The sequence below is a fragment of the Arachis ipaensis genome, chromosome B04 (genome assembly GCF_000816755.2).
Source record: "Arachis ipaensis cultivar K30076 chromosome B04, Araip1.1, whole genome shotgun sequence".
Classification (NCBI taxonomy): Eukaryota; Viridiplantae; Streptophyta; class Magnoliopsida; order Fabales; family Fabaceae; genus Arachis; species Arachis ipaensis.
In genome coordinates this window covers 6,858,206-6,872,697 of record NC_029788.2, presented here as the reverse complement: position 1 = coordinate 6,872,697, position 14,492 = coordinate 6,858,206, and the positions used below count along the sequence as shown (strand labels likewise).

Genomic DNA, 14,492 nt, shown 5'->3' with positions numbered 1-14,492 from the left:
ACAAACGCAAGAGTAAAATATTTTTTCTTAATACAATGAAAAAACACATTTTAAATAATAATGTAAATATATATTATAGAAAAATTAAAGTGTCATCAGAATTAATTTATGGAAGAAGGGACAAAAGTACACCTAAAAATTTATACGTTGGACACGATTACACTTTAATCATTTAACGACGGCACACGCCAATGGTGGGAAGGGTAAATATGTCCGCTGGAGTGTATAAATGGTGTGCATGGCCGGAAGGGTAAATGTGTCCGTCGGAGTATATAAATGGTGTGCACGCGTGACTCATTAAATGATTGAAGTGTAATTGTATTCAGCGTGTGAACTTTTAGGTGTATTTTTGTCCATTCTTCTTTAAAAAAATAAACACGAAAAATAGTGTGTCCGTCGGAGTGTATAAATGGTATGCACGCGTAACTCATTAAATGATATGGATCCCATTTAAGATAAGCTCTTCTAACCTCATCTCTTTGATTTGGGTGATATTGCTAAATTTAAAGCCGTTTTCCAGTGTCTCGAAGAATTAAGGTCAAACTCATTAGATTAACTCTTTGAACTTTTGAAGGTTGTATCTCACTTTCTTCGTGATTCATCAAAGTAGAAGAACTATCTACATGTGTTGATATTGTAAAAATTATATATTCTCCTTCTTGAATATTAGCCTTTCTCTTAAAAATGCATCAATTCTTTAATTTTTCATGATTATTTTATATAAAAATTTGAATATATATCCTATAAAATATGTAAAAAAAAAAATTAGAAGAATAAATATTAAAATTTATAATATTTATTGAATTTTTTTATCAATTTATACAAATACAATAATATCAATACTTATTGAATATTCTAAAATTTTTTATCATATAAAAAATTAAATTAAATAAACAGTAAAATATAAAATAATATTAAATTACATAAATAAAAAATACCTAATTTGTTATATTTAAATTTAAAGGTAGAAGAAGTGTTGCTTATTGAATAGAGAGATACGAAATGCGAATACACTCAATTCAGTTCAAATCTAACAAGGTTTGAATGTTTAAAACTAAAAACTATTGTACAATAAAAGTAAGAAGTAAAATATTTAAACAAACTAAACTATTTTTTATTTTCTAAAAAAGTATACTAATTTTTTTAACAAAAGTTTGGGGGGGGGGGATGGCCTCCCTTGTCTGAACTTGCCAGCAAGAGGGATTTACTTTTGATATCCACAAGAATTCAAATAGAGTCCTTTAGGGTAGGCTGACTGCAAAGGCAGTGTGAAATCTCTAAAGGCTAAAAGCCTTCCATGGCTCATCAGTATGGGTAGTTCCCAGTATAGGTTTCTCCATATTGGCAGACATTCCTTGGCCGAGGGTCATCCCTGACACCCAGCATCTCCCAATGGCTAACCTCTCCCCTCCTATATGACTATTAGGGCCTCTAGTGATGCCCTATTTAACCATTCTAATACATGATTAACTTTTTGTGTAGCATCTCTGAGCTTTAGTGAATGAAATAAAAAAGTGTTAAATTGAGTTTTCTGTGGTTGATGACACCTTTTGTATCTCTCTCTCTATATATAAAAAAAGGCATATCAGGCATTTTGTATTAAATTCTGTTTTATAGTCCACTAAGTTAGGGAAGTTGTATCAGGTATCTAGTTGATAAGAAGGGATGACTGATCATGATTATAAACTTTTTTTTAGGTGAAATTCAATATTTCACACCAAATAAAGTGGCTAAATTAATGGGAAATAATCAAGTTCCTTGGCAGATTATGTAGGTGTACTAATGGAGAAGAAGTACATGAAAATGATAGTGACAACAAGAGAGTTGATGTAATACGTAAATAGCAAATGAGATCAAATACCAAAATATTTAAGGCTCTTTTGCAGAATTTAATTTCGTTCAACGGGAATCACTGATTCAGTTCACTTGAATTTTCTTTTACCCCCTGATATTTTGTTAGGTGATAGGACATAGTGTGATAAGCGTATTGAGTTGTCTGCTTCATATGTATAGAGAAGTATATTTTATGTTATTTACTTTGCAGGTGTCATCTTCTGGCTACACATGTGATTTTCACATTGTCTTCCAATCAGGTGAAATCTTATTGAAGAGCTATGCAGAAGGATACTAGTACCAGTGCCCCGTCATCTACTGGTGCCAAGATTAGGCACCGAAAACGCTCAACTGAGGTTATTTGTTTAAACCTTGATTTCTCACTGTAAACCATATTTTGCATAAAATATTGGAGTGAAAAATTGTCAAGATACTAATTGAAAAAAACCAAATGATTGGAAGCAATATCTGACTTCTTTTCAATCCCAGTGGTATCTATCTGGGCAAATTTTTCTCTGCTATTTGAGGTGATTTGGTTTTCATTGTCTTTTATCTCAGGCTGTTCCGGAAGTTACCAAAGCAAATGGAGGCCAGTTGCTTGTTGATGACAAAAGCAAATACAAGTCCATGTTAATTCGTGCATACTCATCCATTTGGATGATTGGTGGCTTTGCATTAATCCTCTGTGAATATTAATAAAGCACTCATGCATAGCCAAGTTTACTATGTCTTCTTGTTTGCAGCATCTAAGGTAGATCCTCTGCATCTAAAGTACTTCAGTTTTGCTGGTCGTGTTATTGCATTAGCTTTAATGCATAAGGTGCAAGTGGGTATTGTTTTTGACCGTTTGTTTTTCAAGCAATTGGCTGGAAAGTCTGTTACTTTAGAAGATATACAGGCGGCAGATCCTTACTTGTACAGTAGCTGCAAGCAAATATTGGAGATGGATGCTGATTTCATTGATTCAGATGCTTTAGGACTGACGTTTGTGAGAGAGGTGGATGAATTAGGACACAGGAAAGTGGTTGAACTTTGCTCTGGTGGGAAAAACCTTGTAGTGAATAGTACGAACAGGGAGAAGTATGTTTCTCTTCTCATTCAAAATTATTTTGAGACATCGATATCTGAGCAGGTATCACATTTTGCCAAGGGCTTTGGTGATATCCTTTCTAACTCAAGGCAACAGCCGTTCTTCTTTAAAAGTTTAGAGCTTGAAGACCTTGATTGGATGCTCCATGGGAGCGAAAGTACTATTTCTGTCGAAGATTGGAAGGCTCATACTGAGTATAATGGCTATAAAGAGACTGACTGTCAAATATCTTGGTTTTGGGAGGTATTAATGATACTGGTTTTCTGGAACTAACATGTCTTTACATCCTTTCTGCTCCACTCTCTCCTCTCCCTTTTTGTTAACTTTTTCTTTTGCGAATGTAATTTTACTTCCCCATTTTGAAGAACTTGGCGCAACAGTTGAGTTGTTTCCGAATGACCTCACGGTTTTGGGTTCAAGCCATGAAATCAGCCACTGATACAATTATGAATTTATGATACAACTTCTTCTATTTTGTTAGCTAACTCTCTTCCTTTAGTCCTGATATCTTCAATTTTTTAGGTGCTACCTAACTCCCTCCTTGAATCTCTCAGATTAACATATACATTCTTCCGAAATTTCTAATGTTCAGCGCATGCTGAGAACACCTCTTTCTACACACTACTCTTTTACATAATAGCCACTTACTGGTACCAGTTCTAGAGTACATATCACACTCACACAGATGTCTCCCTTCAGTTCATTTGCCCCCAAATACTATGATTTTAAAATATTTAACTTTAATCATAATTGGTGATGCTTTGTTTAAAGAAAAAAGAAAAAAAAAAGTACTTCTATAGTTTGGCCACTGTACTTTTGTGAAGCCATATGCTAATGAGTTGCATTTTTTTCATATTCTTTCCAGTTTGAGCTATACTGTATGATTATCTAATATTATAAATTTTTCTATTTGGATCATGAATTGCAGAAATACAATAAATCTAACATTATATTCCGTCCAAAAAAATTTGGCAGATTGTTGGTAGAATGCCAGCAGAACAAAGGAAGATTCTTCTGTTCTTTTGGACATCCGTGAAATATCTGCCAGTTGAAGGTTTCCGTGGTTTAGCTTCCCGTTTATACATTTACAGGTCTATGAAAACTGAAGACCGCCTTCCTTCATCGCACACATGCTTTTACAGGCTGTGTTTCCCGCCATATTCATCCAAGGCTGTCATGCAAGATCGCCTTAGAATCATCACTCAAGAACACATCGGTTGCAGTTTCGGTACCTGGTGAGAATACATTTGCAATTTGGGGGCTACAAGTGGTTTTCGTTTTGACTGCACAGAGAAGTATCACTGCTCTGCTTTGTACAGTTATAGCATCATTGTTCCATCTATCCTTGAATTGGATAATGTGAGAAGGTTCTGTAGTTCTGTTTCCCGAATCAATTCAGGGTTGGAATGTCATTGCTGCTCTGTCAAATGTTTATATCGGGGTCTAGTGTCAAAAATAAAACAGGATTAAAAAAGAAAATTTCATTATATTGGTGGTGATGTGGTCATTGTTCTGGTAAATAGGTGTTGGTTCATCTTCCCCGGTGACATGTAAGTTTGGACAAAATCATGTTCAAGGGGCAACTCTTCCTCCTTTTAATCTATTAGGAGTTTGAGAATTTCTAACATTCTCACTATTTAACCTATTTATGGGCTTATGCATTCTCGTCTACTCCAGCCAAGGCAACCCACAGGAGAGAAACTGCACTTGTTTCAGTGACAGAAAATCATTAGATGTCAAGGGCTTAAATATGGGTTTACATTAGATTTTAGATATTCCTATCTTGTTGGTATGAATACTTCTAGATGAGTTTAGGGAAAAAGAAGAAAGAATGGAAATTCAGTTATTTTCTTCATATTTCTATGTAGCAGTTTATAATACTTGGGAGTTGGGAGTTCTTTGGCTTCTTTCTTCTAATTTATTTATTGGTAATTTTGCTAAATAGTTACATTCGGTTTTTCGCCAACTTTTCAAGAATGTTTAGTTGAGTAAACATGAGGTAAATCTTCTATGGATGGATGATTTTGACGTGCCTATGAAAATTTTTTACCCGTTGTGATCACTTAACTAAACATGCTCTTAAAGGTAGATCTATTTCTGCTTTAAAAACTCTGATCAAAATAGTAGTGCTTAGTTAAATATTCAAATCCATTATGCATGTTTAACCAAATTGATTCTTTTGTTTAATATCCTCTTGCTGCACTTAATTTGTGGAAGTTCAGCGTCTTTGATTTAGAAAAGTCCTTTCTTTCACCCAGTGACGCACGAAATTATTATATAGATAGGTGTATTCTACTGTGACTATAAAAAGTGTCAGTAAGACTGTATTTGGAAGGAAGACTGAGATTAAAAGACAAATCTGTCTCCACTTTTTGAAAGTATTAAATGGATTAAAATTGTGTTTTAGGAGTAAAATTTTATTACTAATTTCTGAAACAAATATTAAAAACTAATTTTAGCGTCAAAATGAGACACTATCACACTAACTGCTACGCTAAAAACATAATTTTATAATTTTTTTAAATTGAAAAAAAATTCGGTCATTTGTATATTTTTTTGGCCCATTATTGCTCGAAGACCCTTCTTGAGCGTTTTCTATTTAGCCGCATTGGGCTTTCTATTTTGCTATGAACTGGTTTGGGTATGACCACCTGACACGATTTGCTCTCTTTTTTGTTGCAGGAACCTTAAATTGGTCACTGCCTCCCTTCTCCTTCGTAGATCAGAGGATTACAACATGCTGCCTGCACCACACAGCCTGTAGGAAAATTTCTCATCTCTACTTCCAGTAGAGATTCACCGTCAAAAAGCGATAACATTCTAAGAAGTTAGTTTTTTATTTATCTATATTATTTGTTATGGAAAGTACGTTTTATGTTCTTGTGATAAAAGATAAAAAATTTATTGTCATTAGTTTATCGGTTAAACTTGTTTTAGTTCAAAATAAAACTATATGTCAAATTCATAGTTGATGGTCCATTTATAGCCATTATAACTATCACTTTAATACATATCATAGAAAAGAAAACTACTTGGCAATGAACGATCTGAAAAAAAGAAAGCAAGAGAATGATATAATATAATATAAAATAAGAATATTTTATTGAAGCCTAGAGAAATACATGGAACACACCATAACAAACTCATGTAACCCTAGAGGAGGAGGCATCATAAAACAAACCATACAATTTTCTCTCATATCCACCAACTTGGCATGCAAGTGGTGTGCTTACATGTTTTTAATCCAATCCATTTAAATGGTTTTAAATCCACCTCCAAATTAAAATCCAAATCTAAAAAAAAAACCCTAATTCTGAATTTCTGATTCGGGAACCAGTTCTACCTTAACTCGCACAAATTCTGAAATCCAGTTCCTCTTCTCCTTCGATCGGGTAGTCTCCGCTGCAGCCGGCACCGGAGCAAGCAACTGGCACCGGCACCCTATTGTCTCATTCAACGTTGAACGGGCCTCACCTCTGTTTCTCTTCTTCTGCCGTTGGTCTTCTCCGCCGTCGTCTTCACCGTCGCCGATTGCCGTCACAGGTGTGGGCTTCCGGTTCTTTTGCTTTCCATTCGCCTCTGCTCGTGCTTCTTGCCTCTGGGTCACCGCCTCACACGGTTAGTACCACCCATTTCTCCTTCTTACTATAAATGCCTTACCCGTTCACAACTTTGTAGTTCCAACAAAGTGAGTTCACTGGGTTGTGTTGGTTTTCTAAAATATTCTTATTGTGTGCGAAAGACTTACCTGTGTAAATTTTCGGATTCTACTTTCATTCATTTTCAAGAGGGTTGGACAGTCAGTTCACCCTTGAGTGAATTTGAGATCACCATGTTTGTTTTTTTTCTAAAAATCATAGGTGGCTATGAATCTTGAAACAGGCAGAAAAAGAACATGCGACAATGATGCTTCTGAATCTAACTTTTCCTGAAGTTTAAAATTGATATGCTAAATATTTAGTTATTTACTGATGCAAATTTTTTAATGCTCACAGGGATTGCTCATCAGGGTTGGAATCCTCTTCGGGTGCTGCTGAGGTAGATATCTCTGGATATCCTTCTGTTCTGTTCATCATTATTTGAGTAACGAAGCAGCTATTAATTGGTAATATTGTGATGTGATTGCTTGCTTCTACTCTTTGTTGTTAGTTTCAAGATTTAACAGTGGTTCTTAATGTATATTATTGCCTCTAAGTAGCACCATTATGGCCTGGTATCAATACCAAGAATCTTGCTACATACTTTATAGATGGGAAGCTAATGATATTTTATATTGAATTCTGTATTTTTGGCTTGCATTTCCATGAACATAAGTGGTATTGGTCTTCCAACATAATTTCTCTTTGGCTTTATAAATTAGCCATGATTTGTGAGTCTTTACATTGAGATCATAAAATGTCATAGGCAATCATACATGGCATATATACTGCAAATGTATAATGTTATCCCTATGGTGATGCCTTTAAACAGTCCCTTTTGATAGCAAATGTATAATGTATAATGTTATCCCTAAATGGTCCCTTTTGATAGCAAAATCCACTTAGAACCTATAATAGTCTTATTGCTTGGGAACTTAACTAAATCTCATGTCTTACATCTATAACAGTCTTATTGCTTGAAATTAGCAATTATGTAACATAAATAGTAGTGGAGGACAGATTCATATCTGGTGCGGTGTTTTCAGTTGAAGTAGGAGTTGTGAATATAAAAGTCTGCAGTTTACTTGAAAATTTACCAAATAGCACTTCAAATGGTGACTTAAACTCTAAAGCATAACTAGCTATAACAAAACTACTCTAACTATTGATTTGTGATTTAGAAAGCTTCCTTCTTGATGTGCTACATTCTTCTCTGATTAAATATGGATAGTGACATTGTTTTTTCTGTATGCTTTTAGATTTTAGAATACTTTAATGTGATTTTTTTTCTATCAAGAGGGAATGAATTGCTTCCACCAATCCTAGCCTTCATAGTTTGAACATTGTTTGTTTGTGTGAAAATTTACTACGTTATTGCAAAATTGCTGAAATTGTTGCTGGAACTGGGCTGTTTTGATGAGAAACTGGGCTGGGATGTTTTACTTTTATGTGGTTGCTAATTTGTGCCGTCCGATGATGTTTTCGGAGAAATCCAACGGTTGTTGGGTGTCTTGGTTAAGATGGGTGAAAAAGAATGTGGAGGCGGTTAATTCTGTTGACCTTATTTCTTGTACTTTAGGACTATGATTCTTCGATTTTATGAATTTCATTTATAAGTATTTCTCTAATATCAGAGTTAATAGCTAGTTGGGATTTTAGCTATTTCCTTCAGAGTTTGATCCCTTTTGGCTTGAATTTTACGCTCAGGAATTTATGTTTCTAGAGAAGCTTTGCATCGATCCAAGAAAATAGTCACTTTCTTTTATTAGTTGTGGATATTTTGGGAAAATATTGTAAATATCAATTAGTAAGTATGCCAAATTTTTCTTCGAACCTAGTAGCCAGTTTGTAAAATAGAATTAATTTGCAGAGGTTATTAACTATTATGCTTTTCGTTAGTCCTGCTTATTTGTAACACCTTTTTTTTTTAATTGTTTCTATGTTTTCACTTAGCAAACGGATTCAAGAAGGCAGGGTATTAGAGAGGTGGGGTCCACGTACAAGTGGCTTTATGATTTGTGTGATGATGGTAGAATGGAGCAAAACTAGCTTACTAACTAGATTGGCTCTTGACTTGAATGGCTAGCAAAATATTTTAGTATTTTTTGCTTAGACTGTGTAAGTTTATGTGAAATAGCCTCATAATCCATGTACATATATCTCTTTGCAAATATAATGTTATTTTCATAAAATGCAAGACACTAAGTTGGTACAATCAGTTGTTTGTCTCTCTTTGGGCTGTGTATAGTTTATGAATCATGCTGAAATCATTCTTAATATGAAGTTTTAATTTCATAATCTTTGGGCCGTGTTTTCTTTGCGAGATATATGAACATGGATTAGTTTATGAATCATGCTGAAGTTTTATTGGCTGCTGTTTCTTTGGATTAGTTTGTGTTAATTTTAGCATGTTTGGCACCAAATTTTGAGTTATATACACCTTGCTTTATATGCAGAGTAAGATGACTGAAAACAATAATATTGAAGCAGCAGGGATGTCCGCTAGCATTCAACCATCTTCTCCACTGTCAGGTGTTCGTAAGAATCGGTCAGCTGTCTGGGATCATTTTGATATAGAGAATGCTATCGAGAAGATGAAGTTGCAAGATTTTCTCTCGGCAAATTGTGATAGAGTATGTCTAACCACTAACACTTGGACTTCAATTAAAATTTTACTTATATGAGTTTGACAGCACACTTTGTTGATTTGGATTGGAAATTACATAAAAAAATACTTAATTTTTGTCAAATATTTTTTTCCGGATTTTTGAAATGTATTGTTGTCAAATATTTTTTTTCCGGTTCTTGGATTACAAGAGGAACTTAGGATTACTACTATCGAACTTTCTTTGTTATCTTATTGACTCAGGAACAAAAGTCATCCGGTAAAGATGTACACGGGACTGCTTCTAAAAGTAATGCATCTGCAAAAGGTTCGGCCCCACCACTGCCATCATCATCATCGTCAAAAGTTGGGACTTCCACTGCAGCTTCTGGACCTGTGAGTGAAGAAGAAATCAGAGCTGTGTTAAAGCAAAAGACTCGAGTGACCACACAGTATCTTGTAGCTAAATTTAAGGCAAGACTAAGATGTAGAGAGGTAAGCTCTGCTTCTGCTAATATGCCTTTACCCTCGTTTTAAACTGATATATTTGCTTGATTATTCCTATAATACATCTGTGAGTTATATTGGACTGTTGGTATTCTCCCGGGTTCAGTTTTTGAAGGTTTCTGCCTCTTCTATGTGCAGGATAAGTATGCATTTGCAGAGATCCTGAAAAGAATATCTAAAATACAGAGAACTCCAACTTCAAATAGATCCAGTTATGTAACTTATGTTATCCTGAGAGATAAGTGAAAATCAGCTGCCCCACCTATTGAATGTGGTTGATGATGTAGCATTCAAACGGAAAAAATGGATCCAGTTCTGTTGTCCTGAGAGATGGCTGTAAATGTATTTGGCTGCGACTGATGATGCAGCTTCATATAGAAAACAAAAGAACAGTTGATACTTAATATGCCTTGTAAATTCTTCACTTTTTGGACATCATTATGACTGGTTTTCTATCAATTAAGTTTTTTCTAATCTATTTTTGGTCATGACACAAGCACACGCACCATTCACTGTCACACGCTGCACAAGGGTTCTCTCCAGGCACTGCTACGAAGTTTAAAAAAAATAATAAATCAGAAAACATAATATTTTTTTTATTAGAATTGCCTCCATACCCATTTACCAGGTTTCCATTCTTCTCTTCATATGAAGTTGATGAAGCAGGTGAATTTGCTAGCAAAATAGGGACAAAAAAAAAATCAGAAATTATTTACTCACTCGACTGCCTTATTCTGCTATATAATTCCATTGGGTTTTAGAATCCGAAGTCTGCATTCTTTCGGTTTAGGAGTATTAGCGCCAAAATAACAACGGATATATAATTCCCTTTCTCGTCACACCAACTTTTAGACGCTTAAAAACTTTTAATTGGTCAACAATTTAAAATTTTTTATGTTGCAAATGTATCAAATTTAAATTCATTATAAAATGAGAAAAGCATTTATATATATATTTTTTTACATAATATTTACTATTTGAAACAAAATGCAACCAACAAAAGTAGAACAAACAGAATCAGCGGACTTAGTAAAATTCACAAATTAGAGAACACACAGAAATTCTGTAAGCACAGGTAACCAATTTAATCATTCATACAACAATAATATGTTCCTTTTTTTTAAAAAAAATAGATACATAAGAGGAAAGATCTGAAAATATTCTGTATTATTGTTCTCCTCTCATACATGTAAATATATGTGCTTGCTTGTACCATGCATGAAGCTAAGCAAGGAGCATGGTGACAAAGAACATAAGCACAAGCGCAAGAATTGTTCCATGACAATAATGATAAGAGAGAGAATAAGCAGAAGGGGTAGAGGGTGCAACAGCCTCAACTATTTTGGTGACTGGGGGTGCATTATCATGATGATCAGGATCCTCGGGAAGAACGTGAAGGTGTAGCTTAAGACCAGTCTTGTAGTTTTGAGGGTCTGTGTTGGCGAAGTACCTGATCCCTTCCCTCTCAAGTGGTACGGTATGGAGGGTGAGTTATAGCCTGCACCGGTCCAATTGAGGAGAATGATGCACCGGTGACCGCTGACACAAGTTTTTGCTTTGGTGTCAGGTCTTTTTGTTTTTTACAACATTGTCTATATAGTTCTGCATATAGTATTATGACACCTAAATATATACATATTTGCATTCGAACCCCATATGAATAGGCTGTTGACTGAGTTTTAGCCCATTTGGGAGTACAACGCGATGAAGAGCTACGACCATGAACCAGCGTCTCAAGTGACGACGAAGCCCTAGATTTAAAGGATTTAGGCTAAGTGGTTTCCGCGACTGTTGACGCTGATATTATTTCATGATCTAATTTCTGGGTGGCAAACAAGTTAGGACAGAGCATGATAGAGTTTTGGCAATTTATTGTTACATAGCATTATGTCTTATGTAAAAACATGTTAATCTGTGAACGCGATTTATGCGCAGGCCTGCATGGAGGGAGAATCCGTGGTGGACGAATGTTATCGGCCATTGTTTGCTGAAGAAGAGGGAGGCGATGGAAGTGATGCCTTTGGTCCTGGTGGCGACAAATTCGGTGAAGAAGTTGAGGATGGGGAATTAGGGGTGGAGTCGGATGCATAGGAGAATTTCGCGGACAGCTTCTTTGACAACTGGGAAGAGAGAGCAGTCGACGGTATTGCAGAGCTGGGGTGTATAAATTTCAAGGAAATAACTGCAAAGGAGATTATGATGTGCCATTTTCCAGATCGATCGGTGGCATTCTTGTTTTATAGTTTGTATGCGAAGATGAATGGTTTCGCTGTGGGGAAGAATAAGATTTGGCAAAATGTGAGGAATGAGATTACGCAACAAGAATTTGTATGTTTTCGGCAGGGGTTCAGAGAAATGGGGTCCATTAACGACGGAATGTGATGGAGACGTGAGCCAAAGGCGGAGACCAGATGCGGCTGTGAGGCTGAAATGCGCGTCCACATGCACTCGAAAAGTGGTAGATGGATAATATCGTATTTTCAAACACAACCACGAGTTGCTGGACGATAGACTGAATTTCATGCTACCGGGGCATAGGAAAATGGATACAGCCGCCTTGGAACAAATGAACATGATGCTTAGAGTTAGGATTAAAACGCCACAGATTTATTCATCTTTTGTGCAAACTGCCGGGGGATTCCAAAACCTTCCGTTTCTAAAGAGGGATATGTAAAACCAGATAGGGAAGCAACAGAGGCTCATTGGCGGGGATGCCACGGCTTGCCTTAAGTTCCTCGAATCAACTCCCCAGGCTAATCCTGGAATGTTTGTGCGTTATTTGGCGGACAAGGACGGTCGTTTGGTGCACCTGTTTTGGTCGGATAATTGCAATCAGCTGGATTATGGTTTGTTTGGGGATGTCGTGGCATTTGATGCGACATATCGGAAGAATAAGTATATGTATCCACTGGTTGTGTTTTCTGGAGTGAATCACCATAATCAAATAATTGTGTTTGCCGCTGCGCTAGTTGCAAATGAGAATGAGCAGACTTACACGTGGTTGCTGCAACGGTTCCTGAATGCCATGAAGGGTAAAGCACCTGGGTGTGCGATAACAGATGGGCATGGAGTGATGAAAAAGGCAATCGAAGCGGTGTTTCCTGGGGCCTATCACCGTTTGTGTGCGCGGCATCTGCTGAAGAATGCCACTTCTAACCTAAGCAACCCCGCATTTACTTCTGAATTTAAGAAATGCATGCTGTTCGATTATGAGGTGTCAGAGTTTGAAGATCATTAGCATTATATGGTCGATGCGCTAGGTCTGTCTGATAATCAATGGGTTTCTGACCTTTACTCTAGGAGAAGGATGTGGGCAACTGCACATATACGTGGCAACTTCTTTGGGGGTTTTCGTACAACGTCAAGGTGTGAAGGATTGCACTCAATGCTCGGTAAATTGTCCAGTCTCGCCATAATTTGAGGGACTTTGTTGAGCATTTTAATGCGTTGCATATCCCAAATGAGGTCCAGGGAAGCACACTCTGATCTGTTATCCGTGGTTGGGAAACCAGTGCTACAGAGTCCGTTTCATGATTTGGAGAGTTCAGCTGCAAAGAAGCTCACAAAGGCGATTTTCTTCAACTTCAGGCCCATACTTTTCCGTGCTTGCACACTGAAGGTACGAACACACACATAGAGCCAGACTTCTGATACATTCACTTTGTCGAGGTAAGCTAATGCGCGTAGGGAGTGGCAAGTGTGTCACTATGGTGACAGTAACAGTTTCAAGTGCTCTTGCTTGCGAATGGAGTCCCTTGGCATACCGTGTGATCACATTGTAGCAGTGTTGGTACATTTGGAGATGACTGACATACCAGACAGTCTTGTTCTGGATCGTTGGTCCAAGAGTGCTCGCTCAAAAGTAAGGGCCTTTGTGGAGAAAGGTTCGTTTTGCTGGGATTCAACGATCATCTACCGCAATTGGATGTTGAATGATCTATGCAGAGAAATGTGTGTTCTGGCGTGTCGTCATGAAGCTGAATTTGCCGACATGACAGATAAAGTTCTTCATGAGATAGCGCAGCTGAAAGAGATTAAGGATTATGGTGATGCAGGAGGTCTGAATGAAGTTGGGGAAGTTTCAACACTAGAGGGCTGTGTGAGGGATTCATAGTTGGTGCGGTGTCGAAAGAGGCAAAAAAAGGAAACGGTGAAGGGGGTGAAGAGGTGCTGTCTTTGTTGGCAGACATGGCATAATCGACTATCTTGCCACTTAAATCCCAATAGCCGAATGAATACACAAGAGGGTGCATCATACTTTGGTGCTGAGGGTGAGGGTGAAACTGGCACAATGGAGGACTCGTCTGAGAAGGAGGAGGTAACACTATGTCAACAAATTTGTTTAGTCGTCCTTTTTGTCTAATGTATTGACCATTTATCGATTGGTAGTTCATGGCTAACGAAATGTATCATTGTAGCTGGCATGGGACGATGCAGCATACATTGGCTTGGACGAGGGCTATGATTCACAGGGCACAATTTAGTAACCATTCATGTGGTTAGTGCGCTCACAGCTCAATCCAGTGGGAACATGGGTCTTCATATTAGGCAAAGGTTATGCAGCAGGTGTTTTAGTTTCTTAGATGATCATGCGTAATGTTCTATGTTTGGAGAAACAATGGCTAGCTATAGAAAACTCTGTTTTGGACTGTTATACTTCGAAATTGACCATATTAAGGCCGCCATATGACATTATTTTGTAACGCACTATATTGAAATTGGAAATTATTCTAGAGCATCCCTGGTACTGTATGAATTGAAATTGTGCATTAATCTAGAGCATCGATGGTGCTGTATGAGACTGTAGGAGGCAAGATTA

General features: G+C 36.8%; 3 protein-coding genes across 4 annotated transcripts in view; all 3 read left to right on the top strand.

The window, feature by feature from the left end:
* LOC107638678 (transcription initiation factor IIF subunit alpha-like) overlaps positions 1–10,147 on the top strand; it is a 21,342-nt gene extending 11,195 nt beyond the window's left edge. Inside the window, exons 8-9 of one of the 2 annotated variants that reach the window (XM_016342034.2) lie at positions 9,431–9,661; positions 9,812–10,147. In XM_016342034.2, the coding sequence (XP_016197520.1) occupies positions 9,431–9,661; positions 9,812–9,919 (339 nt within the window). In that variant the 3' untranslated portion in view covers positions 9,920–10,147. The remainder of the gene's footprint in view (positions 1–9,430; positions 9,662–9,811) is intronic. The other variant, XM_021120603.1, reaches the window with a different exon arrangement.
* On the top strand, positions 2,023–4,871 carry LOC107638680 (E3 ubiquitin-protein ligase UPL5). Its single transcript, XM_016342037.2, has 3 exons — positions 2,023–2,189; positions 2,392–3,166; positions 3,899–4,871. Exons 2-3 carry the CDS (start codon positions 2,540–2,542, stop codon positions 4,160–4,162), a joined length of 891 nt encoding a protein of 296 aa, XP_016197523.1. The 5' UTR covers positions 2,023–2,189; positions 2,392–2,539; the 3' UTR covers positions 4,163–4,871.
* LOC107638684 lies at positions 5,805–9,195 on the top strand. Its single transcript, XM_021120611.1, has 5 exons — positions 5,805–6,247; positions 6,294–6,541; positions 6,919–6,961; positions 8,515–8,547; positions 9,018–9,195. The coding sequence occupies exons 1-5, from the start codon at positions 6,138–6,140 to the stop codon at positions 9,025–9,027; spliced, it is 444 nt and encodes a 147-aa protein (XP_020976270.1). The 5' UTR covers positions 5,805–6,137; the 3' UTR covers positions 9,028–9,195.